A 25,477-nucleotide genomic window follows, 5' to 3' on the forward strand; every position below is an offset into this window, starting at 1 on the left:
ATGCACCTTCATGCTGTGAGGGCTTCAGCCCTCGCACAACAGAGGTTGGCGCTGACCTGGGAATCAGCTTCATGCGGATCGCTGGGCGATGACCACGTGGCCAGCGTGCTGGCAGCTCGTCATTTTTAGCACATCCACGAACTCCTTTTCAATCTTCCTCCATTCCTGCTATTCCTTTGCCAAACCTTATTTGAGTTCTTGAGTAGACAACCGGTTGCAGAGCAACCGAGAGTGGATGCATGCTCAGAACCGTCTCCTCTTGCTGCTTTGCTGTGGCGCTCGCATAATGACTCTGCTTTTCCTTGGGGCACTGACTTGACTTCGCCCACAATAGATGTAAATAAGCATTGTACAGGCGACAAGAATGTAATTCCCCCTAGCTCTTCGTGAAAAACCAATCTCCAAAGCGAGCACCTGTGGCCCGTGTGCACCTGCTACTGGGTGCCCTGATATACTTAGGATCGCGCCACGGTGCTCGCCTTCAAACAAAAGCCTTGGGCCACGCTGATGAGGACCCATTCCGATATATAGTATCAAGTAACTGCCGCAGCCCTACAAACCTTTGCATTCTGCCGCGTGTCCGATAATTTGAGGCCTTGTGACTGCGCTGACGAATCAACAGGCAGCTTTATCCTGGGCTCTCTCCGGAAAACATATTTGCTTTGCATCCAGTGTTCAGTAACGCGCATAATTCTTGGGTAGTGGTGTAATCTTTGAGCAGCGCAGCGTCGAGGCGTGGTGGACCCCCTACTGTGGCTTTGTCCCCTATTGCCCCCTTTAGTGTGTCGTAGCCTGTGCTCAGAGCATTTCAGCTTTTTAGTGCAGCAATGTTGTAAGCCAAGCACACTAACTCCGCTAGATTACCGTACGTGTGCCCTTCCATCATCAAATTAGATGACCTTCTTATCCACAACAGAAGCCAGTGTGCTGTTGAGAGAGTGTCTGGAGCTGCTTGGTAATGCGGGTTTCCTCTGGCTCTCTTCTTGCCCCCTGTAGACTCGATGTGAGGGTGGGCTGGCACAGCTCCGACATTCACATGTCCTCATCTTCTACTGAGCTCTTCTGGCTTCATGTATAGACAAAAATGCTGCGTCCGTTTACACAGGAGCTGCGTTCACTTACTTTTATATTTAGACCAGTCCAATTTTTGTACGAGCTCCGCTGACCGGCTGTTTAGTCGTTGTGCTGCTGCCCTCTGGTGGCCTCTTAAAGAAATCCAGGTTGACGACGGACAAACCATCGCCTGGCGTACGTCCTGGATTTCGTGGACCAAGGCTTGATACTTCTCAATACATCGATCTACTGATAGATTTACTTGCTTCGGGTTCCTCAGTTAACTTGAAGCTTGCAGCTGACCTGATCTAGGCTTCCAATAATAAGTCAAGGATTTTGTGCAGCTTTTTGAGCTGTAGTATTTGCTGCAGGCAGATCTCTATTCCCGCATGAATCAAGCTATCACAGGAGTGTTTTACTCTACAATGACCAGGCCGCAAGTGGCATTCGTTTCTCTTTATCTGAGGGATGCAGAGAGAGGAAAACTTCTTTTCGTCTGACGTGTTTGTCGAGTATTTATCCGTCCTTGGAGGCCCTCATACATTTTGATCGGCCCAGCCTCATCGACGCATCGAGATACATTTTAGTGGCTGACAAATAATGACGTTCGACCAGCTCAGAAGCTAGTGCATTCCCCTCGGCTTGCAGGCCGGCCCTTGCCCCAGAAGACGCTCTGTGCCTCCACCGAATTCCATCGACAAAGTCAGTCCGACACACTCAGATTGTCGCCAGAGATATTTGAGGCATTGCCTGGCCAAAGACTTTGATCGAAACGAGACAGCTGTACTGTGTAGCCGAATGGGTTACTTTCTCTTCAAGTAGTGGATGGTAGAGGAACAGATGCGTCGAAGCAGTTTGTGCTGCCAGCGGTAGCGCTCCATCAAAGATATCTGTAGGGAGACGCTTAGCTCCAGACTGCATGCAAACTCAATAGAAAGCTATGGAGCCTTCTAAAAGCGAGCTCGCGGGTTTCCCTCCACTCTCTAATTAAAGTTCCCTGCACGAGGGGAGCAGAAACAAGCACGATGGCTGTTGGTGCATCTTCGAAGGACTCTAAGCCTCTACAGCTAGTTCCATGTAGCATCTACCTCACAAGCACATCACTTTGCGTTGTTGCATAGAGGTAGCGGTACTGTGAGTTAACAGGATATTTGAAAAGACGAAGCGAAAAATCTTTGATCTACTCCTTTTCTCGCATATATAATCAGTGAAGTTAAAAGTTTATTTTTATGTGTTTTGCACAGACTACTAGAAACGCGCAGTGCTGCTAGTGCCCATTGCGGCTCTGGCAAGTCTGTGTGTTCGGGACTGTCATCGGCTGGTTAAACGATTACAAAATAAGCTTTAGCAGTCACTCTCTACCTGGGTTTTCTGTGAAATATTCATTGATCAACAAAGGCCTGGGCTACATGGGCTCGGTGCTTCCACAGATCATCATGCACCTGGCCTCGAAGATTTTGGATGTACGGAAGTGAAGCTTTTAATACGACTCTTTAGTAGCCTTTGTGGTATACGCTGAAATGGATCCTCCATAATAACATGACAAGTCATTATTCTTCGCAGCATCTCGTCTTACGGGAAATGCATGCAGCCAGGAAGAGAGAGGACCCGCAGGGGGGCTTTTTATTTGAACTGCGCTGCCAGCGGTGTGGGTGCGCCGCAAAGACCCTCGATACGGGCTGGTGGATCTCTCGATGCCAAAAAATTCCAGTCTTTTGTGGAAGGGGGCACAGTTTCTAGAAGGAATTCGTCACTTTTCTGTGCTTGGTCCCGGAGATCACGATGAAGCGCGGTGGGTGTGGGGCACTGCAAAATAAGCAAATTATTAGAAGCGTCCCCAGTGGAGTATGACTGAATCCTTGCATTGATGTTTTCTAGTCGTTTTGCTGGTTGGGTATCTTGGCATGGCTGCTTCATGTAGGAACTCTGACGCGGTCAGAGCAGCTCGGGCTTCTCGCATTGTGATGTGGGAAGGGCGGACAGCGCAAACCCTTTAGGCTATTACTTCTGAAGTTCCGCGCCCGCCAATACCACTTATCACTTTATATGTCACAATCTGAATTGAAATTCTAGTGCCTGCTCGAGAGTTCGACGACGCACCCTCAACTTTTGCCAGCGGGCTTGTGGTTCGGAAGTATACGGCTTAGTTAGGGAGCACATTGTACAGAAACGAAGCTGGCTGTGTCTTTCTACCTGGTAAAACTGGCGTGGTGTGTGCCTTTTTTGTGCTTTCGATTTGCAGGACGTGGTGGCGCAGGTGGAAACAAGATGAGGGTCACCCTCGGTGAGTGCGCATGCCGCGTCATTATGCCCCTCTCGAGGGCTGTAGGCTCTTTCTTAGGTGTGCGCACTCGGTCCAACAACGCAGTTGATAAGGCTTGGGAGCTCAGGGATGGGAGGTGGCCACTTTTTGTGTGCAGGTTTGCCTGTGGGAGCCCTCATCAACTGCTGCGACAACAGTGGCGCGAAAAATCTGTACATCATTGCAGTCAAGGTGGGTACAGTGTGTGTTACTACTGCCTCCGGCGTCTCAGCCGTATCACATGTATTGGTTCTGCGTTATTTAGCTACACAACTTGGCGCAGACACCTTCCACGTGCAGCAGTGGATTTTTTCTGTCGAGTACTCAATGTGGTTTCTGGGTGTATCTCAGGGTTGGGGGTCCTGCCTCAACAGATTGCCGTCGAGCTCCCTAGGTGACCTTGTTTTGGCAACAGTGAAAAAGGGAAAGCCAGAGCTCCGTAAAAAGGTGCACCCCGCAGTAATTGTGCGCCAGCGCCGCGCCTGGAGGCGAGCTGAGGGGTATTTCATCTACTTCGAGGACAATGCTGGGGTTATTTGCAACAACAAGGGCGAGATGAAAGGCTCTGCCATCACTGGACCTGTTGCTAAGGAATGTGCAGAGCTATGGCCTAAAATTTCGGCGGCTGCCCCCGCAATTTGCTAGGCAGGAGGCATGGCTAACCGTGCCGCTGCTGCAGGGTGCCGAGAGGGGCTATTGGTTTCGCGGGGTGTTCCAGACAGGGCATCTCATGGCCGCTGTCCCTTCTATGTTAATGGCCATAGGGACCGCATAAAGAAGTCGCGTTTATTTCTTGATGAGGCTTCGTGCTAAGGCAGAAGGTATATGTATGTGCCGCGCTATGGGCATTTGCAGCTGGTTCCGATCGCGTAGGTGGGGGCATTGGCTGTATGAAGCGATATGCTGCACAAGTAGATCGGGTGCTTACATGAGTTTGTGCTCACATATACGTACGCAGAAATAGATGCTTTCAGCTGTAGAGGGCACACATCAGGTGTGTGTGCAGCTATAGTTTGATTTCCTGTAGATGGTTGGGCCTTCGTAGTGCGATCAACCGTAGCATCCACGCAGCCAATGTCGCAGCTAGGCAGAGGGGTTTGTTCTTTAATCTTGTGTGTCAAATAAGGCATAAGAGACTTGCGTGCCTGGACTACGAGTATCGTTGTTTTCCGGCCGCTGCGCTCCGTGGTTGCGCGATTTTTGGGCTTCTGTGGCCTAGGCGGATTTCGGTGGATTGTAACTGCGTCCACGAGAATCTGAATGGCAAGTAGAGCTTTTGTGCAGCGTGCGCTGGCAAGGTGCAGCTATATTTGAATCGTAGCCAGGCTCGCTGCTTGCACGCACGTGTTTGTGGGGTGTTCCAGCTTGTGGAGCGCTGGTGGGAAAGTTCAACAAAATGCATTCATGCCGAGAATAGAGCGTTATTGGTGTGTATGCGACTCATTTATCTGCATAAAAACGAGTGGCCTCGTTATCTCGCCTCCCAGCGACAAGGACTCTTGAAATTGGTGGTGGTCGGCCCTCCCCCCGCGTTCCCCCCTGCGCCTGCCCGGGAAGAGAGTGTAAGGGAGACTCATTCGTTGCACAGATGGCGCTCACAGAAGAAAATGCATTCGGAAAACTGTGTAGATATAACAAATTAGAAGAGGGAACACGAGACAGTACTCGCGGCCTCGTCTCCGCTAGGTCCCATCCCTGGACGAGGGGCCCCCCTTAGCATCTGCAAAGAAGCGTTAGCCGCTTGCACTCCCACAGCAAGTCCAAGGAAGTAGCACCAACATAGTAATATATGCGGAACTTGAAACGAAGACTTCTGGCTACTCGCTTTGTCACGATATCGTACAGTGGGCGCCCCACTACAGCGTCTTAGTCAGTCGAGCACTTCCGCTGCAGGATTTACTCAGTTAGTGACATGTGTCACTGCAAATATCTGCACAGCTAAAGGCATCGGGCCGGAGGGCTCTGAGAATCCAGGAGTGCTCAGAATCCAGGAGTGCGATCTCCTCCCGCAGCGGTGTGCGTAGCAGCCTTCCAAGGTGCAAGCAGCCATCGATAAGCAGGCGGAGCAAGACAGCACCTGTAACAACGGCCGAAAAGAGAGAAGCCTCCTCACCGAGCAGCGGTAATGTGCGTAAGGAAGCAGGCCGGATTATGGAACCACCGTCGCACGACTTTGCTACTGCTACATCACCTGAACCCTCCGCTAGAATGGCAGCGGGCTGTCTGCGTCCTGAAGGACGCAGTGCAAACCCCTGAAGAGCTCCCACTGGGAAAGGAGCCCCTTCCCCAGAGTATCCCACAGCCTCTCAGTGCAATAAAGCTACAGAAACTCTTGAGGGATCTGCAATGCGCAGTGTATGAGGGGTATCTTGAGCGGATGGCCTTGGCACAGCAGGCAGCCCTCCATCATCCAACCCCGAATACTTCCTCAGAGGACGCTAAGAAAAAGATTCTATCAAGCCATGGAGCGCAGCAGTGGGAGCAGCAGCAGCGCCTGTTGTCTCCAACTCGGCCGTCAGGCAATAGCTACCCAAACGTCCCACGGTTGTTTGCTGCAGTGCCTCAGGCAGCGAGTGAGCCTTTCTTCGCTCGAGCCCTGCCTTTACTGATTGAGGCGATCCTGTCGATTGAAAAAATCTTTCCTAGATGCGCATGTTCTTCCTCGATGGAACCTGCACCAGTACCACCAACGGCTGGGACCTCGATCGATGCCCGTGGTGGTGGCAATGCGGAAGCAACAGCAGCAGAAACTACAGCAGCAGAAACAACAGCAGCAGAAACAACAGCAGCAGAAAGAACAGCAGCAGAAACAACAGCAGGAGAAGCAGCAGCAGCAGCGGGAGTTCCAGCAGGAGGCGAAAAGGGAAAGGCTGGAGAAGTTTGTTCATGCACATGTGCGTCTTGCCGCCTAAGGCTGCAGCTGCGAAAGCATTGCAGCAGCGGAGCTTGCGGCAGCAGCAGCAGTTGGAATGACCATGTAGCTAGCTGTGCTGCCGAGCTGAGCGCAGGAGAGGGTTGGGTACTCTTTGGATTAGGCTTCTTAGGGCTTTTGCCTTCTCCAGAGTGGCAGATGGCAGTTACAGGATTCGCAGACTTGGGAGATATGTCCTTTGCCGACTTTTTTGATCTCACAGGTCCGCCACTGCTGTTGTTTTCCTGCTGCTGTCGCTGCTTCTGTTGTTGGCATAACTCTGCTCTGAGGTGCATGCGCGCCTCATCGTCGTTCCCTAATGCGCAGTATGTGCGCGGCCTTTTCTCCTCGCCCCCACCTTTTTGTGCACTCCCGCTGAAGGCTGCTACCTGCATGTCCACATACGTATCTCCTAGAAGGAGGTAGGCCAAGAAGTGTATTCTCGTTTGCAATGCTTGGCTCTTTTGTTCGGAGCCGATGTTCCCCTACTGTTGCTTGTGCCTTTAATGCTCTCCAGCGCCCGAGCAGTCTGCCAAGTTGCACTGCTTCATCAGGTGAGGAGGCACTCCCGAGCTCGTAGAAGCAGCAGCAACGGGCGAAACAAAGAGCCCGTTCATCTGCATCAATATGGGTGCTGTTATTCTTTCTGTTGCAGGTATTGCTGCTGCATGGCTGCAGCGGTTGATGCCTTCCACACCAAGTGTGTGCAGAAAGGGCTTTCTCGTTTCGCCTTCGCGCCGCCTCACCTAGCCTTTACTTGCTGCAAAGATACTTCTGAACAGGAGGTAGTCCGCTTGCTATCGTTGCTGCTGGAGGAGGAGGTGAGCGGCCTTCTTGCGCGGCGAGGTACTACACCTTATGGACCTGCTACCACAGCAGCGACACTCTGCAAGCAGCCAGAGAAGTTACGAGATCCAAGGGCTCCAAGCAGCAGCCAAAGCAACGGCAGCGAGGCCTCCTTTTGTGGCTGCGGCGCATGCAGCAGCTACGTGTGGAGATCCTCCGTCATAGCTGCAGTTCCACAAAGGGGGGCCCCTCCGTGCGAGAGGCCCTGGCCGTTGTCGTTCCCTTGCTGTTTCGTGCTGCGATGTCTCCGTATTTCCAGAGCACAAGCGGGCATTTCTCGCTGCAGTTCGGAGTCCGTGGCGATGCAGCGGCAGCCTCTATTGGTGCCAGAGGTGGTTCAGGAGGTCGTAGAGGGGGGAGGCATCCCCTGCAGTGAGGCCCTCGATATCAGAGCTGATTTTGCTAATAAGGTCATAGGAGGAGGCATTCTTTACCATGGTAGGGGGCCGAAAAATGTACTGCTGTTGATCTTGCGATTGCTGTTATGGTTGGCGCTGGGCTCGACAGTACAACGGTTCCTGCATCTCTCTTCAGCTGTATTGACAGAACACAGGAGCGCTTCGGAATTTCCCCTTAAAGCCATCAGTTTGTATACGATTTGGCCCTTCAAGGCCCCCCTATCTGCAGCCTAATGTTTTTTTGTGAGTGCTGCATTTTTCCGCATGTCCACAGGGTGTTTGCAGGAAGAAGTTTTCTTTGCCCTCTGTCCGGAGCTCCTGCTGCTGCGGCCTCTCAGTCAACATCTTTCCGCGAAGGAAGCCGCTCACTGCAGGGGCTCTCTGCGCTTTTCGAATTTTTCAGGGTATGCTCGCACCTTCCGCTGTCGTCTGAATGGCGGCCGAAACACAGGAAAAATTCTTCGCGGGGATCCTAGTAAAGAAGAGAATGCTCAAGGCAAGCGGGAAAGAGAGGTCGCGCAGCCTCAGGGGCATGGCGAGGCTGCAAGTACCCACGAGGAGGCGGCTTGTTTCGCGGACCAGCAGCCCCTAGGGGAGTCGAATGCGATGCAGGGGGACGCGCAGGCTCCACGAAAGCGGCAAGTGCTGCTGCCTCTCGACTCAGATGACGAGGAGGAAGATTCAGGTTGCTGTAACAGGCAGCACACTGGGAACACAGTCCGGGATACAGGCTGGAGGGGATGGGGGGACGGTGTTGAAGGGGTTGAAGCCGTCGACCACACGCCCATCCGCGTGCAGTGGGGCACACCTCGGAGGGGTCTCTATAAAGGCCTTCCTGGCCGGCGTCCAAGGCGACAATTTGAGCCGCAGACAGTGGTAGAAACGCCCGACGAAGAGTCTGAAGAAAACTGCAGCGGCTATTCTTTACTGCGAATCGAGATAGCCTCTGTTGTTACTGCTCTAGACGCGCGGCGGTTTGGCTCCCCCAGAGCTGCACGGCGTGCTGCAGCAGCGGACGAGATTCTGGGAGTTCGGGGGCTGATGCACGGCAGCAATGCGGCAGCGAAAGAGGTCCTGCACCCGTCATGTCAGTTCCAAGTGCCTTTGATGCTACGCGAACTCCAGAAGGTTTGTGCTGCGCTTCACCTTCCCCGGGAAGAGGTTCTGGAGCCGACCGCAGGGGCTGCATCCTACACAGTACAAGCAGCAAGGCCGAGCAAGGAACGGCTCTTGAGGCCGTTTACGACAGGTAGGCACCAAGGGGTAAGAATCGCCCTCAGTGACAAGCACCTGGGCTCTGAGGCTCCTCTGCAGTGCAGTGGACGCTTTCCTGATGAGAATGGTGGTGCGTGCAGGTAACTGGGGCTGCGGCTGCTTCGGAGGAGATCCTCAGCTGAAGTTCTTGCTTCAGTGGCTGGGGTCGAGCCTTAGTGGTCGGCGCATGCGCTACTTCGCGTGGGGGGTGCCCGAGCTGCTGGAAGATTCTCGCGTTTCGCGGCTAGTCTCCGCAGTTCTTGAGGGGGGCCGCTGGGATTGCGCAAAACTGTGGAAGGTATTGATTGAGGTGGGGTTGCTCCTAGGCGATGAGCTTTCCGGATACCGTCGCCCACCTGCTGCCTGTTCGTTTCCTGCGTCGTGTTTCTGCTGGTTTGCCTTGTAGCTCCACTGCATTTCTCCTATGAGGTTTCGTTACTTCCTCATGTGTGCTGACATCGCAGTGGGCCTAGTGCATCTCCTGTAGTTCTGTCCGTGAGTCTGCCTTTGTGTGCTTGCTTCTGTGTTTCTTAGCGGCCTGCTGCCTGGTACCTCTTTCTCTTCCCAAGTTCCTAGGCATTTCTTTTTGTCTCTGCGCGCGTGCGCAGGGCTCCCGAGGGTCGTGTCCACTCCTGCGTGAGATGGGTGCGATGTCGTACGTGTTGCATCGCGCTGCGGGAAATAACGTCCCATCCATAGTTGGGGAGGCAAATGCGAAGGATTGCGGCAGTAGTAGCAGTCGCATAAAGCATCCATTGCAGGACCCAGCTTTTTATATGAGCCCCGAAGACTGCGTAGAGACTTCCAAAAGGCTCAAGACAGACGTAGGCGATACGACTTGTCATACCGAGGAAGGCTCCAGTGGGCCCTCTTAGGGCCGCTCCCGTATTTTTTCGGTATCCCTAGCAAAATGGGCTTTTGAGAAGTATATTCTTTCAGTGGGAATTTTTACAGTGTCTCTATGGGGGATTCGTTCCAGCTTAAAAGAGAGTTTAGGCGTAGAGAGAATGACTTGGGATTGGGACACAAGTCAATGCATCAGTGCCCAAGGCGTTCAATACACAAAAGAGACTTAAGGCCATAGTTCTAGAGAACCGATTACTTTAAAAGCCCCGTAGCAAACTCTTCAGGGCTATCAAGAGATACTGCGAATAGGAATACAAAGGGACGACAGAGCTATTCTGTTGAAATGCTTCTTGACAGACACCCCCAGGCCGAGACAAAAGGGTGTTGGGCCGTGTGCTTATCAAGAGGCATATACAGCCCGCTAACCCCTCTTGGACAAATGGGGGTCCCCCTGTCCCCTTTGGGATTCCGCAGAGGGTAGGCTGTAGATGAATAGACCGCCAAGGAAAGGGGGCTGATAGGCAGCCGAGGCTTGGTTAGACCGAGGTATCGACGTGTGGCTCTCAAGCTCGCTAGTCACGTTCTCTGCCTGGATGCATACTCCTTCTTTATCTCCGCTGCCGTATTTTTGACGGTCTGTAGGAAGAGAGCCAGCTTTGCAGGGTCCATCTGGGGTTCCATCCCATGGCCAAGGTTGGCAACATAGCGCCCAGGCTGAAAACTCCGGACCTGAAAAGGCACAGAGGCAGCCACTCGCACCTGGACGCCACAACTGCAGCGGAGGCTATTTAGGTACAACGGTGGGAGACGCAAGGAGATGCGAAATTGCGGCATGGAGCCGCACGGTAGGTTTGTACGCGCAATTAAGGTAGCGGATAATAGCATGTGGTTGGCCATTTCCCCCTTTGTGCTCACCATCTCCGCAGTCTGCTGCTTGAGAACCTCGTCTGGAGCATAGAGGATAGAAGGGTCAAGGTTCCCCTGGAGGGCTTTTACGCCCACATCGTCGAGAGGAGGCCTCATCCCCAGTGGTGTCCCCTGCTGGAAGCGAGCCTTCGCGACTGCCCTTTCTGAACCCCAGCCAAGGCTGACCGCAGAGAAAGCTGAGCCAGCAAAGGCGTCCAGAGGTTGGTCCTTAGGGAATGCAATCAGCGGCACACCTGGACGTGCAGCGGAGACTTCCTGAGAACACAAGGAAAAAAGAACACCCTAGCTGCGATCACACCAAAGGAACCGCAAAGGGAAACACGAAGGGGTGCCGCAGGCATGAACGGAAGAGAAACAGCTGGAATACAGTCAAGGCGAGCTGCTGAACAAGTCAGTACTCCCCACGAAACAAAGTTCGCCAAACGCACTGAAAAAAGTATACAGAGTTGCATTCGGTACGGCTAAGGTGCTGCAACACGCTCCAGCAGCAACAGCCTCGTGACCACAGAAGGCATGTTTCACACAGTTGAACACAATAAGAACTGAAGGACCCCGTACCTCAGCAATCTGCGTCATAAAAGGAACGCCAAACCGTTTGTACTGCTCGGGAGAAAAAAACCCCGCGCTTGTGTCAAAGACCTGCACCACAGCAAGCCAACCTTCAGCAGCAACTGCGGGTTGGATGCACAGACGCCAGCTGTTAAACGTCTTTCTCCTTCCCTGAGTAAGTACACATTTTGCACAAACCAGCTTATGGAAGACGTCATCCTCCTCGTACCTGCAGCACTTGCGCCCCGGCGTCAACCTGCTTTATTAGGTACTGTGCTGCTAGTGCAGCAATTTGTTGCAGCAGCAGCAGGGACTCCTCAGGATACGCAAAGAGAAACTCCTTGCAACTGCGCCAGCCGTTAGCTGAGGAACGTCCCTCAACCATGTAGCAAAGGAGAGTCAAGGGTGCCCCACAAAACCCTATCAGCGGTACGCGTCCTTCCAGCTTCTCTACGGTTGCAAAGATCGCGTCAAAGATATAACCTGGTGAGCAGGAGCAGGCACGCTCACAAGAGCCAATGCCCGCAGAGATTGCTGGAGAATCACCTTTCAACACGAAAGGAACCCGGTGGTAAGGGCAAGGGGCGCTAAACCCACCAAAAATTACGAGCTAAGGCGTAAGCGGAGAAGTGCCAAGTACACGAGAACAGGGAGGCATACTGGACGCTAGAACTGGACGTGGAGGCCAGAAATTAGTAAACCCTCACCAAGTTTGTCTTCCACGTTAAATGTGGTGTCCAGACGTCGAATGTCTGCGGGGCTCTGCAGTCTCCAGTCAAACCGGGGCCCTGCGCCTTCTACGGAAAGAGGCATCCCCATGGCCTGCAGTGTCGCTACCACCCATATATGGAAGGCAATGAAGCGTCCCTTCTCGCTACGCCTATGTGACGCTTCTGGCAGCTGCCGCAATGAGGGGGGCTTCAGGTAGCGCTGCCGCCATTGGTAGGGAGGGCTAAGTGGAGTGTGGAGACGGCGTCAGACCGAGCTCGAGGCCTTGCAGCTAAAACGCGCCTGAGGGCCTGCTCGAACCTAGAAGCCAACAGGATAACTTTTCGCGTACCTCGGGCAGAACGAGAATGTCGCTGAAGATAATAACTGCGTCTAGTTGGTGGAAGCGCCGCAAGGGCTGCAGGGTCACCTCCGCTGCCAGCAAGGGATCTCGACACACCTGCACCAAACGACAAAGGGGGGGAGAAGTGCTGGATGATGGAGGGGACGGAGTTACAGAACGAAGGCCCAGAGGATGATGCTGCAGGCCATAGGAACGAGGGAGACCAGCAGCTACAAGGGAGACTGATGCAGCAACAGGGGGAGCCCTTTAAAGTAACCTTACAGTAAGAAACGAATGCTGAGCTCTCACTGCCCTGAACTCCGGCAGATACCTCCCCGCTTGCCTCATTACCCAAACTGGAACAGCAAAAGTGTCGAGATGAGGCGGGGAATCCTTTTGGGGGCCCTTAGCGCTTGAAGGTGCGTTGGCCACTAGAGCGGCATACGCCTCGGGTCCCATGAGGGCAACACGGAGAGCGTCATTTTGAAGGGGCCGGGAGGCGAGCACTGCAAGCGCCATAGAAAATTTGGAAAGCAGGCGAAGCAATTGGGGGGGAAAGCGCAGGGAGAACTGAGTAAATAGGAAATTGGAATTAGGATGCAAAGCATCACCGCGTGCGACGACTGGCCAGATATGACGTGTTGGGCTTTGTTGGCGGAAAAGAAACAGTCGCAGCTCAAAGGAGGCAACAGCATACAGGATTTCGAAGGACCTACAAGGGTTGGCAAGGCGCCTCGTTCGGATTTGCTGCTTCACTTCTTCCGTCGTCTCCTGCAAAAACATTCCCAATCGTAAATTTTAAAGAACAAGCTAGAAGGCTACGTCCCGAGATGGCCCGAATCGTTAGCTTACGGAGAAGACATCTCCAGATGCCAGCAGTACAGTTTCTCCCCCCCTCCCCCGCCGTTCCCCACAGTGAGCACTCCTAAGCTCACCGGAGGAACCTCTTCTGCGGCCATGTCGCTTTGCAGCAACGAAGCTCCCAAGGCCTCAGGAATCTCGGTTCCCCTGTAGATACATATGACACCACTTTAGAAAAAGAGGCTCCTCCTCCATATGCGACATGTGACGTCATTCTGTCAATACAAAGCGGGCTTCCCCCTTCCCCTTTTTCCTTCTTCTCTCCCTTCCCCATTTCCCTCCCGCGCTCCGGGTACATGTGTGTCAACACGAGGGAGGCATCTCTGCTGAGTAAATGTATGTAAATGTGCAGAATCGCGGAGGGCCTGGAGAGGAGGTTCTTTGCGAGATGCCGCCTACGCAGAGAGTGGCAATACTGGTTTCTCCATGTACAGGGAGTTGTTGCATCCCCTCGAGGCACCGAAGGCGGGGGCGTTGTTGCTGCCGCTGCAATAAGGCTTTGCTGTCAAAACCAGGCCCCCCGTCAGAGATCGAGGCCCCCAACCCCCTCCTGCAGTGTAGCACCTCGCTGGCTGCTGTTGCAGCAAGGTGCAGAGAGTGAGGGCAGCGAGCGAGAGCAGCAGCTGGATAGCAGGCTGACGGCAGTTCATCGGTATCCGACGGGTGGGATCCACGGGCGCAGGCGGGACTCTATAAAAAGAACCTCCGGTGTACACTGAACTGCAGGCAGTGCTGCCTCCTAAGGATGAAACGGGGAACGGTGCCTCTCAGTGAGCCACCGCTGAGGCTTGGAGACAGCCAGTTCGCGATCCTTGTCAGACGGGGGCCCCACAGCCGAGCAGGGGCTGGCTGCTGTGGCCGCAGAAAAGGAGGCCACATCAGCAGTCTGCCTGTAGCGTATGACGCATAAATCTTTTAAAATACATGAATTTCACGGCCCTTCGTGTCGCTGGGGGCAAAGGCAGCCTGCCGTTGAACAGCGCCCTTGCACGGCGCTTCGGGTGCTCAAATACGCAGTTTTTGAGTGCTGACGAGGCTTACTGCTTCCATTTGCTGTAACACGAGGAACCACCCCCGTCCGCCTGCGGTAGGCAGGTAGTCTGCCGCATGTCTTCCATTGCACTTCGCAGCGAGAACGGCCCATCATCCGTCGTGCACTCTGCGCTGGCAGCAGCAGCGCCACTGGCATTAGCTCTAGCGACTGACCGACAGGCGGCTTTTTCGAGGGGGCCCCATTCCAGCAGAATTACAGCTTCCTCAAGAAAGCCTGTCGTGAAACACAAGGCAGCGTCAGCAGCGTGGCCCCTTCGACACTGCGGCAACGGCATCCCTAAGAACACCCGCAGCAGGTGAAAGCACTCAAGGGAACTCTTCGCGCGTCTCCTGCTCCACCACTCTCGAAAGGTGCAGCACTGATTGGCGCAAAGTTTTCTGGGGTGTAGCAGGAGTTGCCTCGCTCCTCCTCCTGCACAGGCCTCGCGCGGCGGGAGAAGAACGGCAGCTCAACTCGCCGTCACTGCAGCGTCTGCTGCTCTCGTTGAGGATATTCCGATGCCCCACCTCTATAGCTTGAGTTGAGTGCTACCTTTTCTTTTAAGTTAGGGCGCTTTTGAGCGGGATTTTCCTGAGCTGCAAAAGAAAATGAGGGGCCCCCTAATGAAGCCCCTACGGACCCCGGATATGCAGCGCAAGCGGCAGCACCGACAGCACCAGCAACAACAGCCAGCGCAAGCACCGCAGAGCCGAGGGCTAAGCCTCAAACAGCAGATCGAACAGCAACACCAGCAGCAGCTCGTCCCATGGAGCAGCAGCCAACCAGCGAACGCCTCTGGCAGTCGCTATAGCCCTTACCCCAGCAGCAGTAGCAGCAGCAGCAGCAGTAGCAGTAGCAGTAGTAGTAGTGGAGGAGGCGTACAGCGCGCGTACGGGCCTGCAGCCACTCCGCCCTCTTCCCAATTTATTGGAGGCGGCCCCCCGTCATCGGAGATTGTCCCTTTTGAGTTGGTAGCAGAGCAGCTGCTGCAGAGTGGAGGTGAGCTCTCTGTACATTTGCATGCCTGGCACAAGGTTGATTGACTGTGTGCACCTTCTGTTTCTCGCTTTGTAGCGCTTTGTGACGCATCTGAGAGGCTTTTTGTGTGCGTGCGGGTTGCGACCATCAGGGCCAGTACGCCGTTTGCGCTTTAATGCCGGCCGTCAGGCCAAGTCTCTTGTTGTCGCAAAGCTGCCGGAGAGGCTGAGGTCTCTCAAGCAACCGATCTGCATTTCTAAAGATGTGCCTGTGGTAAGTGTCATTTAGGGGGGGGGGAGGAAGGGGGGCAGGTGAGGAGCGGTGGGGTGTTGTTGAGGCCATGGGTAGGCAAATGGTCGCCATGACTTCAATCGTGGCTTGCTGCAGCATGCCTCTTGACAGAGGCAGCCCTCTAGAGCCGCACAAAAACATAATATAGGTTGTCTGGCTGCTCTAGTGCTGCTTCTTCTTGGTGTGATCACACAAGGAGAGCGCGTACCAAATGCGCTGTCGCACATGTGTGGCAACAACAAGAGCAAAGACACAGGCGGCAGACAGCGCTGCGACTCTTAAAGGAGAGCAGCCGGTGTAGCTGAGAAGCCTCACAGCAACAAGGGGCAAGAGCTGCGGCTGGGCCTTTCGCTTGCCCTAGGAAAGTGTGTTGTCTTTCTATCTTTGGTGTGCTCTGCGGCGTATTGCAGCTGCCTCCCGGTTCAGAGGCGCATGTAGTCGCTGCCGCGGCTGCTGCTGCTCCTTGGCGCTTGCGGGATTCTTCTGATATGCAGCAGTTGCAGGCAGAGCAGCAGCAGCACCACCAAGAGACAGAGCAGCAGCAAGGGGAGATGGACTCGACCCTACCGTCGATGGCCCCCCGCCGTCCGCAGCAGAAAACGTTTATCACGCGAAAAAACGAAGTTGACGCCTCCTGCTTCTTCCTTCTCGTGGAAAACCAGGTTACTTACGTTTGCTGAGCAGGCCCCCCCCCTCCCCCCCTGCCTTCCTCCTTTTCTTCCTTCCCCCTGGTGGAGAGGCGGCAGCAGCAGCAGCAGTCCTATAACAACACGTGTGCATTTGTGGTTGTCGGGGGTGTTGCAGGGCGTCATCGACGTGCTGCCAGTCTCCGAGTGGCTCACTTTCGAGAGGACCCTTGCGACACAACAGCCATCCCCCGAAGAAATCGAACAACGGGTGCGTTTTCTGCTGCTGCGGCTAATAATACGTCTGTTGCTGCTGCTCTCTGTATATATATATGGACCTCCTTTTAGTAAACCTCCTCTTCCCTCCCTTCGCGAAGGCAACTGCGCACAGCCTCTCCTCTTGTGCGTCGCCTTCTCAAGCGCTGTGTCACCCCTCAGAGCATACACCTCACTAGCGCGTACAGTAAGGGCTGCTTACTACGACCTTCGAACTTAAACGCTGTAGCGTGAGGATGTCATGGCTGTGTGCAGTCGAAGGCACAGGCTTCCCTTGAGGCCGCCTTGACGCAGAGGGCTGCTGGCCTTCGCCGAGGCAGCGACAGCGACGAAGAGACACGCAGGGGTGCCGTGCAGGGGACTGCAGCCAGCAGCAGTCTCTTTGAAGACGAATTAGGACTCGAAAGGCAGGCGTCTAAGCTCCAATCGTCTTCCTACTTCTTCGACCCTACGTGTAGACCTGTGTGGTTGTGGGCAGTCTATTCGTACACCTCGGTGTTTTGCGGGATTAGCTGCAGCTGAGGGCGTTACCTTTACATCATTCCTTTGCTGCACGAGGCGTGTGGGGTCTTGTAGAGTATGCATATGCATCTACATCTGTGCGTCCATGCATGCATACTCTCAGCACATGCGGAACATGTGGGCTCGGGAGCCTCTTTGGTTTATGCACACATAGAATTGTGTTATCTCGGGCTGTGCACGATGTGCGATCGGGAGTGGCATTCGAAGCTTTTGGAGTGCAAACCGCTCCAAGTGACTGCACGGCGATTTGCGTATTTGGGTTCTCAGGCAGAAGAAGAAAAGGCTCAAGGGCTTCTTAAAGGACAGGGGCGGCAAGAGCGCTGCCAATGAGTACATAGATTCGTGGGTTCTGCACTAGCCTAAAGCTGCGTGGGAAATGGAAATTGTATATCTGAACATCTGCATACAGCATGCGCCTAGGAGAAGGGCGCTGCTTACTTGCTTCCGGTGGCAGCAAGGCTTGCTCACGTTCCATTCGCCTCCTTCAAATGCTGCTCTCTCTGCTTCGACGCTTTCGGATGCTGCAGAGCACTGAGTATCGGCAATCTACGGCAAGAAGCGGTAACCTGGGACTTTGAAGAAGGCGAGAGGAGCGATGATGAGGGAGGCGAGGCGCCGCAAGACGCTAAAGACAACGCTGCAGATACCCTCGAGGCTGAGCCTGTAGACTCGGAGACAGATGACGACCCTGAGGACCCTCTTACCTCATTTGGGCAGGTGCGATTCATTTTGTTGTGACTGCAGTGGCTGCTGGTGCTGCCAGCAGCCATTGTAGCGGCTGCCACGGGTCTGCTCGATGCACACGCCACTGCCTGCTGCTTCGGGTGCCTTTGTTTCCGCCGCGGCTCTTCAGAAAATGAAAAACCTTCTGGAGAAAGCCCGCGACGAAGAAGCAGACGCAGAGCTTAATCAGTACGCTTCTGATGATGACGATGAAGTAAGCTGCAGGACCACCCTCCTCCCATTAGAAAGCGCTATGCGCTTTCGAAGATTGCTGCCTGCGGAGGCTATGAAACAGCTAGTGACTGGCTGCAGACTTGCCACCTCCCCACCATACCAGCACAGCAGATGTATAGCGCCAAACTTAGCCAGCTAGATGCGCGGCTTCCCGGCTTTTAGGCCGGCTAGCCACTGGGTGGTAGAGGAGCAGGAGTCGGTGCTAATGAATTGATGCAAGGCTGTGACGCTAGCTGCTCAAGTGCCTCGTCATTGAAAAGGCGACCTTACAGCCAGATGAGCTGCGCAGAGGCTGCTTTAGCCCTGCTTGCCCCTGCCACCCACGAGGCTTCTCGGCCTCATCAGTGCATTGGTAGGTTTTCCTCGTACCGGATAAGTGAATCATGGTCTCTTTTCGTTCCGTTGTTATGCGCGAGCCGACTCTCTCAGGAAGGCGCAGAAGAAAAGGTGCAAGACGCACAGCCTGCGACTCCTGGCCCTACGGGCGGTCCCCCCTCCGACGTAGGCCAGCGTTCGGTTGTATCCTCTGCGTCAAGAGGGTCTCAAGCAGCACCGCTTCAACAGTCGGTGGATTTCAGGATTTCGCAACTGCCAGAGGACACTCGGGAAACCTTGGAGGCCAAGGTGGTGCGGGTCATGCAGCAGCACATGGGCAGGATGGCCGTCAAGGTATGGCTGACTCACTGTTTCCAGTTTCCGTGGTGTATAATTTTTCGCCTCTGTCAGAACTTGCTTTAAGGCCTTGGTTGCTCATGTACATAAACGAATCAATGCAACGACTTTATCGAAACCAGGGTTGCAGGCCCCGAACCTTAGAAGTAAACCCGGGGGGATGCTGACGGGGCACTGCGTTTTTCTCAACGCGCTTGATTTGCTCAGGACTTCATGAGCGCGTTTAAGGTCAAACAGAAAAACGAGGAGTTTAAGCGAATCCAGGTAAGGGCCACAGCTGAGCTTGGGACTGCTTGCAGTGCTGCTGCAATCGAACTCGAACCAGAGCAGTTAGCGCTGAAGGCGTAAGGCCATAAGGGCTTTGGCCGCTGTGCCGCAGGGTGTAGGGTACATGTATGTATGGTATACTGATTTTCTGGGGCGATCGGTTTGGGGTGGGATTGTGGAAATCCTTTTAGGCGGTAGTCCACAAAGTGTGCAAGATGGAGGCCACAGAAGACAAGCAAAAGTTTATTGTCTTAAAGCCGGAGTTTCGCCTTTGAATTTGGGGGAACGTTCCTTTTTTTGGACCTTGCTGGAAATCTTTACTCCCCTTAGAAACTGTGGTAGACGGACATCTAAATGAGGGCGTGTAGAGGAGTCCCCAAAGGAGTTAGAGTGTTTGGGTGGAATAGGGGCTGGCCGATGAGTCCACCCCTTGGAAAAAGCCCAGCGAAAAAGATACACGGTCTAACTTGGCAGTTGCTGTTACCCTTACAAACGGAGTGTTTTAGTTTCTGTATGCAGCCTAAACTTGGACTTGTTTGCAGCTTTACTGCTGGCACACCAAGGAACTGTTTAGCCCCACATTTGGGGCCAAGCAGTTGATGTTAAGTAGGCTTAGAGGAACCTGCCTACCTGAATAGTGTACGAAATGCCCTCAGTTCTCCTGCCCTTTGGTGATATTGGCACAGAACAGGTCTCTATTGGTGAGGATCGACAGCCGCACAGAGCGTAATCAAGCGGCTGATACCTCATACATATGCCGAAATGCCTGTATTGATAGTTCCTGCACCCTGAACGAGAGCAGATAGCTGGAGATTGTTGTAAATTCTAATAGCTGCTTTTCGCACTGTAGGGTCGCCTTGAGTCTCTCGATTTCAAAGCATGGTCCGGACTCCTCTACGGGCGATTTGACCGCGGGATCGGCCGCGGGGGCATCAGCACCTCTGCCTTAAGAGGTTTGTGCTACACGGATACCAGTGCAGTGAAATTGATTTGCGCTTTAGATCCTCCTATACCACGTGCCTTGAAGGCCCAATCAGCGGGCGTCCAGCCAAATCCTCGGAGCTGTGAATTGCCAGTTTTCCGGAAACGTTGGAAAGAAAAATTTTGATATGCAAATTTCAATGCATGCAATTGTATTTCCTTGAAAGCCTCAAAACAGGAATTTCTTCAGCCAGAATTTACGGCGCCCTTAGCGAGGAGACGAGCAAGTGACCTCCGCCACCAGGCATGTGCATCGGGGCCCGTCCCACAAAATCGCCGCTTACCCGATGCCTCCGGGCACTAACCAGCAAATTTTACCCCGTATAAGAATCCTCGGGGAGTAAGAATCCAGTTTCGAATTGCTGCCGTGGCGTATTGAAATATTCTATTGAAAGGTTAAGGACACACGACACCGGGCTTGACTCGTCCTCCGGGTTCTTAATCGTGTAAGGCGCCTTCCACTTTCCGGACCGACGCATACCCAATGAATGCTCTGCTCTGCTTTCCGTCATGCCTGTAAAGGGGAAGGCAGGCGGGCCCTCGGTGGGCCCCTCTGTGCGCTCTACTCCTGCGGCGAAAACAGTGCCGCCTGTGGCGGCCCCTGGAGGACTAAGACCCAGGGAAGGGGTTCCTAGGAGGCTAGGGGCTGCTCCTGTAGCTGCTGCTGCCAATGCACCTCAAGCAGATGCACTCCCCTTCCGCTTCTGCATTGCTGCTGTATCTGCACAAACTGGGGCTGTCGCCAGTCCTCGCCCACCTAAGGGCGCCTCCGAGAGAGTGGAAACTGAGAATCAACAGCAGTATATTGACTGTCTGGAGATGCTTCTGGACTTAGCAGACGCATCACAACAGCGGGTAGACAAAACGGGTCATCCCCCTGTACGCAAGAGAATGCCTCAGAGCCCTGCACGTCTGAATGCCTCCTCGTATTTCCCTCCCTGCTGTTTCGCTCCGTACTAACCCTTAGAGACTTTATATGCCTTCATTTTTCATCTCTGGTTGGGGCCTTGTCGTGCTATTCTATGTCCAGGAGATCCGGAGCTGTCGAGTGGTGGTCGCTCTGCCAGAGGAGCTCTTTTTATACGCTAAGAGACAGTCAGTGCTATCTGATACAAAAGCCAGGAGTTTTGCAGATCTCAAAGTAGGACGACATTGGTGTTCGTGCCCCCAGGCTTAGTGCTGAAAGCTCACGGTAATAGTATGAAGATTAGGGCTTGAGCTGTGATTTTTAAAGAATTAGAGCTTGCGAGCTTTGGTTGATTGCGTTATACAGCCTCCAGATGTGGCCCGTATAGTCCTCGCCCTAATAACAGAGTATGGAACCGCCATCAGGCAGGAGAAGGCTAACGCACTCGCCGCTGCCACCGCAGCCCCAGCCTCCTTGTATGAACAGCGAACGGCGGAAAAACTGCCAGAGCAAGACGATAGCCAAAGTGCATCCCTGGATCTCCTGCTATGCCTCTGCGGTCTCTCATGGTGCCCTGGACTCCTATTAGCCCTGGAGGCGACGGGAATGGGATTGGGGGTTTTCATTGCCTTAACCGCTGCAAACCTTGCCGACGCAGCAGCTGCCCTTGTTGCAGCTGAGGCAGAACAGTTCGCTGCAGCCCTAAAAGCAGCAGAGACAGAAGACTCCACGGTGGCTGCTGAGCTTATTTCAATTTCAGACTGTAATAAGTCAGTTTCTGTTCCTGGCTACATCTTCACTCTTGGCTTAAGTGCCGACCTTAAGGCTACTCGGCAAAATTCTCGTGTTCTCAAGTCTACGCCCAGTTTTGCTGTGTCGACTAGAACTTAAGGCTTGAGGTCTGTGATTGCAGGCAACACGCAGATAATCCAGAGCTCCTGCTGCTCAAGCTTGTAGATGCTGCAGCCACAATTTGTAAGCAGAGGGAAGAATACCGCCAGTTTGTGGGATACGTTCCCCTAGAGACGTTTGGAGCACTGAATCGAGAGGCTCCGGCACCACTAGAGGCTGAAGCGCCTGCTGCTTCTGTCCTCCTCCCCTCTTCAAGCCCAGCAAAAGGACCTCCAGCTCATCAGCAGCAGAGGCAGGGTGCTCGACGGGAGGGCGGAGAAGGCGCTGTTCATGAGCGAGAAAAGCCTTCCAAACCAGCAAAAGCGCCAGAACATAAACGCCCCAAGTAAGTCTGTTGTCTGCTGTGCAGTGCATTGACTTCTCTGCAGCCCTCCTATAGCCAGCTTTGGCATGTTCGACCCCACTGGCCTTCTGGTTCTGCCGCTTCCGTCTTTGCATTGGTGAGGGTCATGTCATGAGTGCTGCCTGCAGATTGTACAACTCCCTAACCGGAGCTGCAGACCCCGATGACACCTCGGTTGCGCTGTTGCTGCACTGCATGCTGCAGCAAGCAGCATCTGATGCAGGAGCCAAGTAAGCCGCCGCTTTGTACACTGGCGCTTAGCTGATGAAGGGGCCTCCCACCAGTGGCCAAGTGTCTGGCTTGACCCGTGTAGCCACAAAATTGTGTTTTGTTGGGCTTCCCAAGTACCCCATCCTGCAAGCTTTGCTGCCACGGCCGTCGGCACTTCTGCATCTGCTGCCCTCGCACGAACTCCAGTGGATGTGCCTAATGTTGTGCTGCTGGGCCCTCAGAAGGACGCTAGGGGCTCATGGCGCACAAACTGAGGCGCCGCTAGACGACAAACCGCAGCAGCAGCAACAGCATATAGACGACCAGCAAGGGCAGCAGCAACAGCAGCAACAGCAGCAAGCAGCGACAGGCGGACGTTCGGCCACCCCTTCTCCAGATCCTGTGTTCCGTGAGGCGCTTGAGGCGTCAGCAGCGGCAATTGCAGCCGCAGAGACTTCAATTCCCCGGGTTTTTTTGCAACAGCTGCGGCCTCACTTGAAGCCGCAACTCAGCAAGTCCGTTTCCTGGTAGCTGTGTCGATCTCTAGATGATTGTTCCCTCTCCTCCCATCTTCACTGGGAAGGCCACCACTTTCCTTGGCATCGCCTCCTCGCAATGCGTGCTGCTGCTGTTACTTATTTTGCTGTAATTTTATAGACTAGCCCTTCAGTGTCGCGCCTACGCGTTTTTCCCCGGCGTCCCCGAATCACACGTCGAGCATCTGCTGCAAATGCATTCCTTCGAGGGCCTCCTCTCCGCCATTGCCGGAGGACCCCCTGTAGGAGCCCCTGTATGGCCTTCGGGAGAGCCCTTAGCAAGTAGATGGTGCGTAAGGGAGACAATCCCTGCCGATCGCTTTGCCCAGCTCCTTGGGGCCGCCATCCGCAGCAGAGACTTTGCAATAGACGGGCGTGTGCTGCCGAGGACAGGCCACTTACTGCTTGCTCTCACCCACAGGTTAGGTCACCTGGATACCCCTACTGAGTCAAATTACAAAAACCTTAACATTGTTTAGACGCTGCACACGCTAGAGGCGTGTGATGAAGGCGCCTAAATGCGCGGGGAGGCCCAATACTTATCAAATTGTCTAGTCAGTTGCACTTTAATGCCTCGCTGAGGACTTGCTGGATAGAGCAGCACACGTGTCACGATACCCAACTACAGCAGGACTGCCTATGCTTCAGGACCGGTCCATCAAGAGGCTCCGTTGATGTCTGGAAGTCTGCCGCCACCTTTTCCCGTAGGGGCTTCAGGGAGTGGAGGCGCTACCTTGGGGCTTCGAACATGCCCCCCGGCCTCCGTTGTCTCATAGACTTGCCGCCTGAGAGACATGGAATTCCTCGCACCCACGAAGTGTATGTGCATCTAGGGGAGCATGTGACAATCATTGCCACTACATATGCCACTGGGATTGCTGTGGAACCCTCCTGCATTGCCTGGGCCTCGAAAGAACCGCAAGCGCCTGTGGCTAGAGCTCCCCTCAAGTTGCCTGCACGTGAGCGAGTACGGGCCCCTTTAGACCTTGTCAGGTAGCATGCACGCTGAAACTTTGGTGCAAGAGGGCTGGCTGGATTAGGATTAGATTCATATCTAGCGCCTCTGCACCAAGGAAACGGCCTGTTGTGAGAAACTGTACCTCCGCAGGGAGAGGATCTCTCGCTGCCACGGCCTCCACGAGTGACCGTTCTGCAGCAGCAACTGCTGCAGAGGATACAGCAACACCTCCACCAGTTAGGGAGTGGAGGAGCTGCCGGGTGATGTTGCCGGGCGCGTGCTGTAATTTGAGAAGAGACAAGGTTCTTCTTTCTCGGTGGAGAAGCTGGTTGAATGATATCTCCTCTCTACAACCGAAGCAGACGCAGCAGCAGGAAGCAGAGCAGGTGCCATCAGAAAAAACAGTGCAGCAAGCAGAAGAGCTAGCTGGAAAGGCGCGGCTGCTACTGACGGACCAAGTGTCTCTCTTTGCAGCTCAGCTACTGGGTGGGTATCGCCTCGTAGTCAGGGGCTTGAAACCATCCGTGCGACGGCTAACGCCGCAGCCAAAGGACCTTCAATCAGAGGATTGCACCCTGATCCATAAGGCGAGGCTGCAGGCACAGCAGCACAGGAAGGAGCCACCACCGCAGGATCAGGAGCAACAAGTGCCCCTGAATCAGCTGCCAAGGCAGGAACAAGAGGAGCAACCCAAAGAAAGGCCTACGTTAGGGACCTTGATGGAAACTTGTCTGGAAACGCTGGTGGAGGTAGCAAGTTTGTCAGGTGAGTAGCTGCGTGTGGTATTGCATCAGGTACGCCGCTATTGGCCACCTTTCATACAAAAGAGTCTACGAGATGCGCGCTTGCACTGCATGACGTTTTTTCAGGTCACTTGATACAAGTGACTTCAGACGGCTCCCTGTGGGAGCGCCATATCCACAATAGTCACCAAACCTGTGCTGACGCTGCGGAAGTTGCTGAGGATCCGTCTCTACAGGGCGAGGCTGGTGCCAGTGCTGCTATCAGTGCACCAGTGGAAACACAAGACAGTGTGTTCCTTCACCAGGGGAGCGCCCGCATCTGGTTTGGTTGCCGTGAGGACACTGAGGTCCACAGACGAGTCCATCCCTGTGGAGCAGTGATCAGGGAAACACTCACCGGCAGAGTGGAAATCTTCATGCCAGTGGGGCTCACCCTTGCCTGACTAGCAAAGTGCCGCCTTTGGCATTAGCTGCTGCTGCACCGGTCGCACTTGTTAGATCAAACTTTGCTAAAGCTGCTGAGTCAACGAGTTTGGTTTTGCGCCTTGCCGCTGTCTTTGTTGCAGAACGGAGACTACGTTTCTCGTGTGCCTCTCCAATCTGAATTTGCTTCCCGCTGCGCTTCACTAGGACTGCCGCCTGCTCTTAAGAGTCTTGGAAACCTTTACAACTGTCTCCCCCCCGGTTGCCAGAAAGGCTTGCAGGACCTCAAGCAGCTGTCGCTTGCTGTACTGGGCGACCCCTTTGGAACCGGTACTGCCTTGGGGTCCTTTTTAGCGATGGCAGCAGCAGCAGTACATTGGTACCTGCAAAATATGTAACAACCTGATGGAAAAATCGGACCCATAAGAGCTGCAGCAATCTACGCTTGCATGGCTAATTTTGCACTTTGATGATGGCTGACTATGATCCCTTGCAACTGACGTTGCCGCATCCACTTTGCTTAGGCACTGTGGACCGGATATGCCCCATCATAAAGACTGTGGGCTTTAAGGACTCAGATTTTATGCTGACTGTTGTTACGCAGGCAGGGAAGATCAGGGCTTCCCGGGCCATTGGCTGACCTGCACCTCAGATGGTCAGCGATTTGGCAGGTTCAGGCACCAGCCGGGTAAGGTGCCCCATGCTTGCAATCTTGTTCACCCATTTCCTTTGGAGGGGGAAGGCGTTACGTTGATGAAGAGCCTACCCTCTGAGTTCTATGGTGGCTATCGTTTAAGTGCCGCTGCTGGGATGCTTGGTTTTCTACAAGCGATATTTCCTGAGC

General features: G+C 54.0%; 5 protein-coding genes across 5 annotated transcripts; 4 read left to right on the plus strand and 1 right to left on the minus strand.

The window, feature by feature from the left end:
• The first annotated feature begins 2,835 nt into the window (after positions 1 to 2,835).
• LOC34623055 (60S ribosomal protein L23) lies at positions 2,836 to 4,000 on the plus strand. The gene is made up of 4 exons (XM_026338345.1): positions 2,836 to 2,845; positions 3,296 to 3,337; positions 3,474 to 3,547; positions 3,707 to 4,000. Exons 1-4 carry the CDS (start codon positions 2,836 to 2,838, stop codon positions 3,998 to 4,000), a joined length of 420 nt encoding a protein of 139 aa, XP_026194130.1.
• Positions 4,001 to 5,480: 1,480 nt separating this feature from the next.
• Positions 5,481 to 10,091, plus strand: LOC34623054. Its single transcript, XM_026338329.1, has 9 exons — positions 5,481 to 6,098; positions 6,225 to 6,489; positions 6,784 to 6,820; positions 6,922 to 7,550; positions 7,785 to 8,759; positions 8,866 to 9,074; positions 9,373 to 9,619; positions 9,671 to 9,793; positions 9,895 to 10,091. The coding sequence occupies exons 1-9, from the start codon at positions 5,481 to 5,483 to the stop codon at positions 10,089 to 10,091; spliced, it is 3,300 nt and encodes a 1,099-aa protein (XP_026194114.1).
• Positions 10,092 to 10,186: 95 nt separating this feature from the next.
• On the minus strand, positions 10,187 to 14,326 carry LOC34623053 (uroporphyrinogen decarboxylase). Its single transcript, XM_026338330.1, has 11 exons — positions 14,040 to 14,326; positions 13,778 to 13,888; positions 13,073 to 13,145; positions 12,854 to 12,905; positions 12,489 to 12,643; positions 12,147 to 12,254; positions 11,794 to 11,908; positions 11,343 to 11,569; positions 11,096 to 11,176; positions 10,526 to 10,792; positions 10,187 to 10,339 (listed from the first exon to the last, which is right to left on the minus strand). The coding sequence occupies exons 1-11, from the start codon at positions 14,324 to 14,326 to the stop codon at positions 10,187 to 10,189; spliced, it is 1,629 nt and encodes a 542-aa protein (XP_026194115.1).
• A 313-nt stretch (positions 14,327 to 14,639) lies between these two features.
• On the plus strand, positions 14,640 to 18,895 carry LOC34623052. The gene is made up of 11 exons (XM_026338344.1): positions 14,640 to 15,030; positions 15,161 to 15,282; positions 15,711 to 15,962; positions 16,105 to 16,197; positions 16,458 to 16,609; positions 16,992 to 17,066; positions 17,252 to 17,441; positions 17,578 to 17,661; positions 18,111 to 18,350; positions 18,561 to 18,617; positions 18,812 to 18,895. Exons 1-11 carry the CDS (start codon positions 14,640 to 14,642, stop codon positions 18,893 to 18,895), a joined length of 1,740 nt encoding a protein of 579 aa, XP_026194129.1.
• Positions 18,896 to 20,111: 1,216 nt separating this feature from the next.
• Positions 20,112 to 25,031, plus strand: LOC113147516. Its single transcript, XM_026338331.1, has 12 exons — positions 20,112 to 20,527; positions 20,643 to 20,742; positions 20,875 to 21,278; positions 21,422 to 21,745; positions 21,892 to 21,993; positions 22,077 to 22,194; positions 22,397 to 22,488; positions 22,631 to 22,798; positions 23,218 to 23,502; positions 23,550 to 24,232; positions 24,337 to 24,632; positions 24,777 to 25,031. The coding sequence occupies exons 1-12, from the start codon at positions 20,112 to 20,114 to the stop codon at positions 25,029 to 25,031; spliced, it is 3,243 nt and encodes a 1,080-aa protein (XP_026194116.1).
• The last annotated feature ends 446 nt before the right edge of the window (positions 25,032 to 25,477 follow it).

Source organism: Cyclospora cayetanensis, unplaced genomic scaffold, assembly GCF_002999335.1.
Source record: "Cyclospora cayetanensis isolate NF1_C8 unplaced genomic scaffold, CcayRef3 CcayRef3_contig_25, whole genome shotgun sequence".
Classification (NCBI taxonomy): Eukaryota; Apicomplexa; class Conoidasida; order Eucoccidiorida; family Eimeriidae; genus Cyclospora; species Cyclospora cayetanensis.

Bases quoted from the DNA above. Each gene is read 5' to 3' on its own strand.
- LOC34623055 (XM_026338345.1), top strand. The intron at 3,338-3,473 runs GTGAGTGCGCAT...TTTTGTGTGCAG, and splicing joins CAAGATGAGGGTCACCCTCG to GTTTGCCTGTGGGAGCCCTC. The intron at 3,548-3,706 runs GTGGGTACAGTG...GGTGTATCTCAG, and splicing joins TGTACATCATTGCAGTCAAG to GGTTGGGGGTCCTGCCTCAA.
- LOC34623054 (XM_026338329.1), top strand. From the start codon at position 5,481: ATGTGCGTAAGGAAGCAGGCCGGATTATGGAACCACCGTCGCACGACT. The intron at 6,099-6,224 runs GCAGAAACTACA...GAAAAGGGAAAG, and splicing joins GCAATGCGGAAGCAACAGCA to GCTGGAGAAGTTTGTTCATG. The intron at 9,794-9,894 runs GTCAATGCATCA...CAAACTCTTCAG, and splicing joins GACTTGGGATTGGGACACAA to GGCTATCAAGAGATACTGCG.
- LOC34623053 (XM_026338330.1), bottom strand. From the start codon at position 14,326: ATGCCGTTGCCGCAGTGTCGAAGGGGCCACGCTGCTGACGCTGCCTTG. The intron at 12,255-12,488 runs GTAATGAGGCAA...CGTTTGGTGCAG, and splicing joins CTTTTGCTGTTCCAGTTTGG to GTGTGTCGAGATCCCTTGCT. The intron at 10,793-11,095 runs GTACGGGGTCCT...TTGTGTTCTCAG, and splicing joins TTATGACGCAGATTGCTGAG to GAAGTCTCCGCTGCACGTCC.
- LOC34623052 (XM_026338344.1), top strand. From the start codon at position 14,640: ATGAGGGGCCCCCTAATGAAGCCCCTACGGACCCCGGATATGCAGCGC. The intron at 15,031-15,160 runs GTGAGCTCTCTG...TGCGACCATCAG, and splicing joins GCAGCTGCTGCAGAGTGGAG to GGCCAGTACGCCGTTTGCGC. The intron at 16,198-16,457 runs GTGCGTTTTCTG...GGCTGTGTGCAG, and splicing joins CCGAAGAAATCGAACAACGG to TCGAAGGCACAGGCTTCCCT.
- LOC113147516 (XM_026338331.1), top strand. From the start codon at position 20,112: ATGCCTGTAAAGGGGAAGGCAGGCGGGCCCTCGGTGGGCCCCTCTGTG. The intron at 21,746-21,891 runs GTAAGTCTGTTG...TGCTGCCTGCAG, and splicing joins CCAGAACATAAACGCCCCAA to ATTGTACAACTCCCTAACCG. The intron at 22,489-22,630 runs GTCCGTTTCCTG...GTAATTTTATAG, and splicing joins TTGAAGCCGCAACTCAGCAA to ACTAGCCCTTCAGTGTCGCG.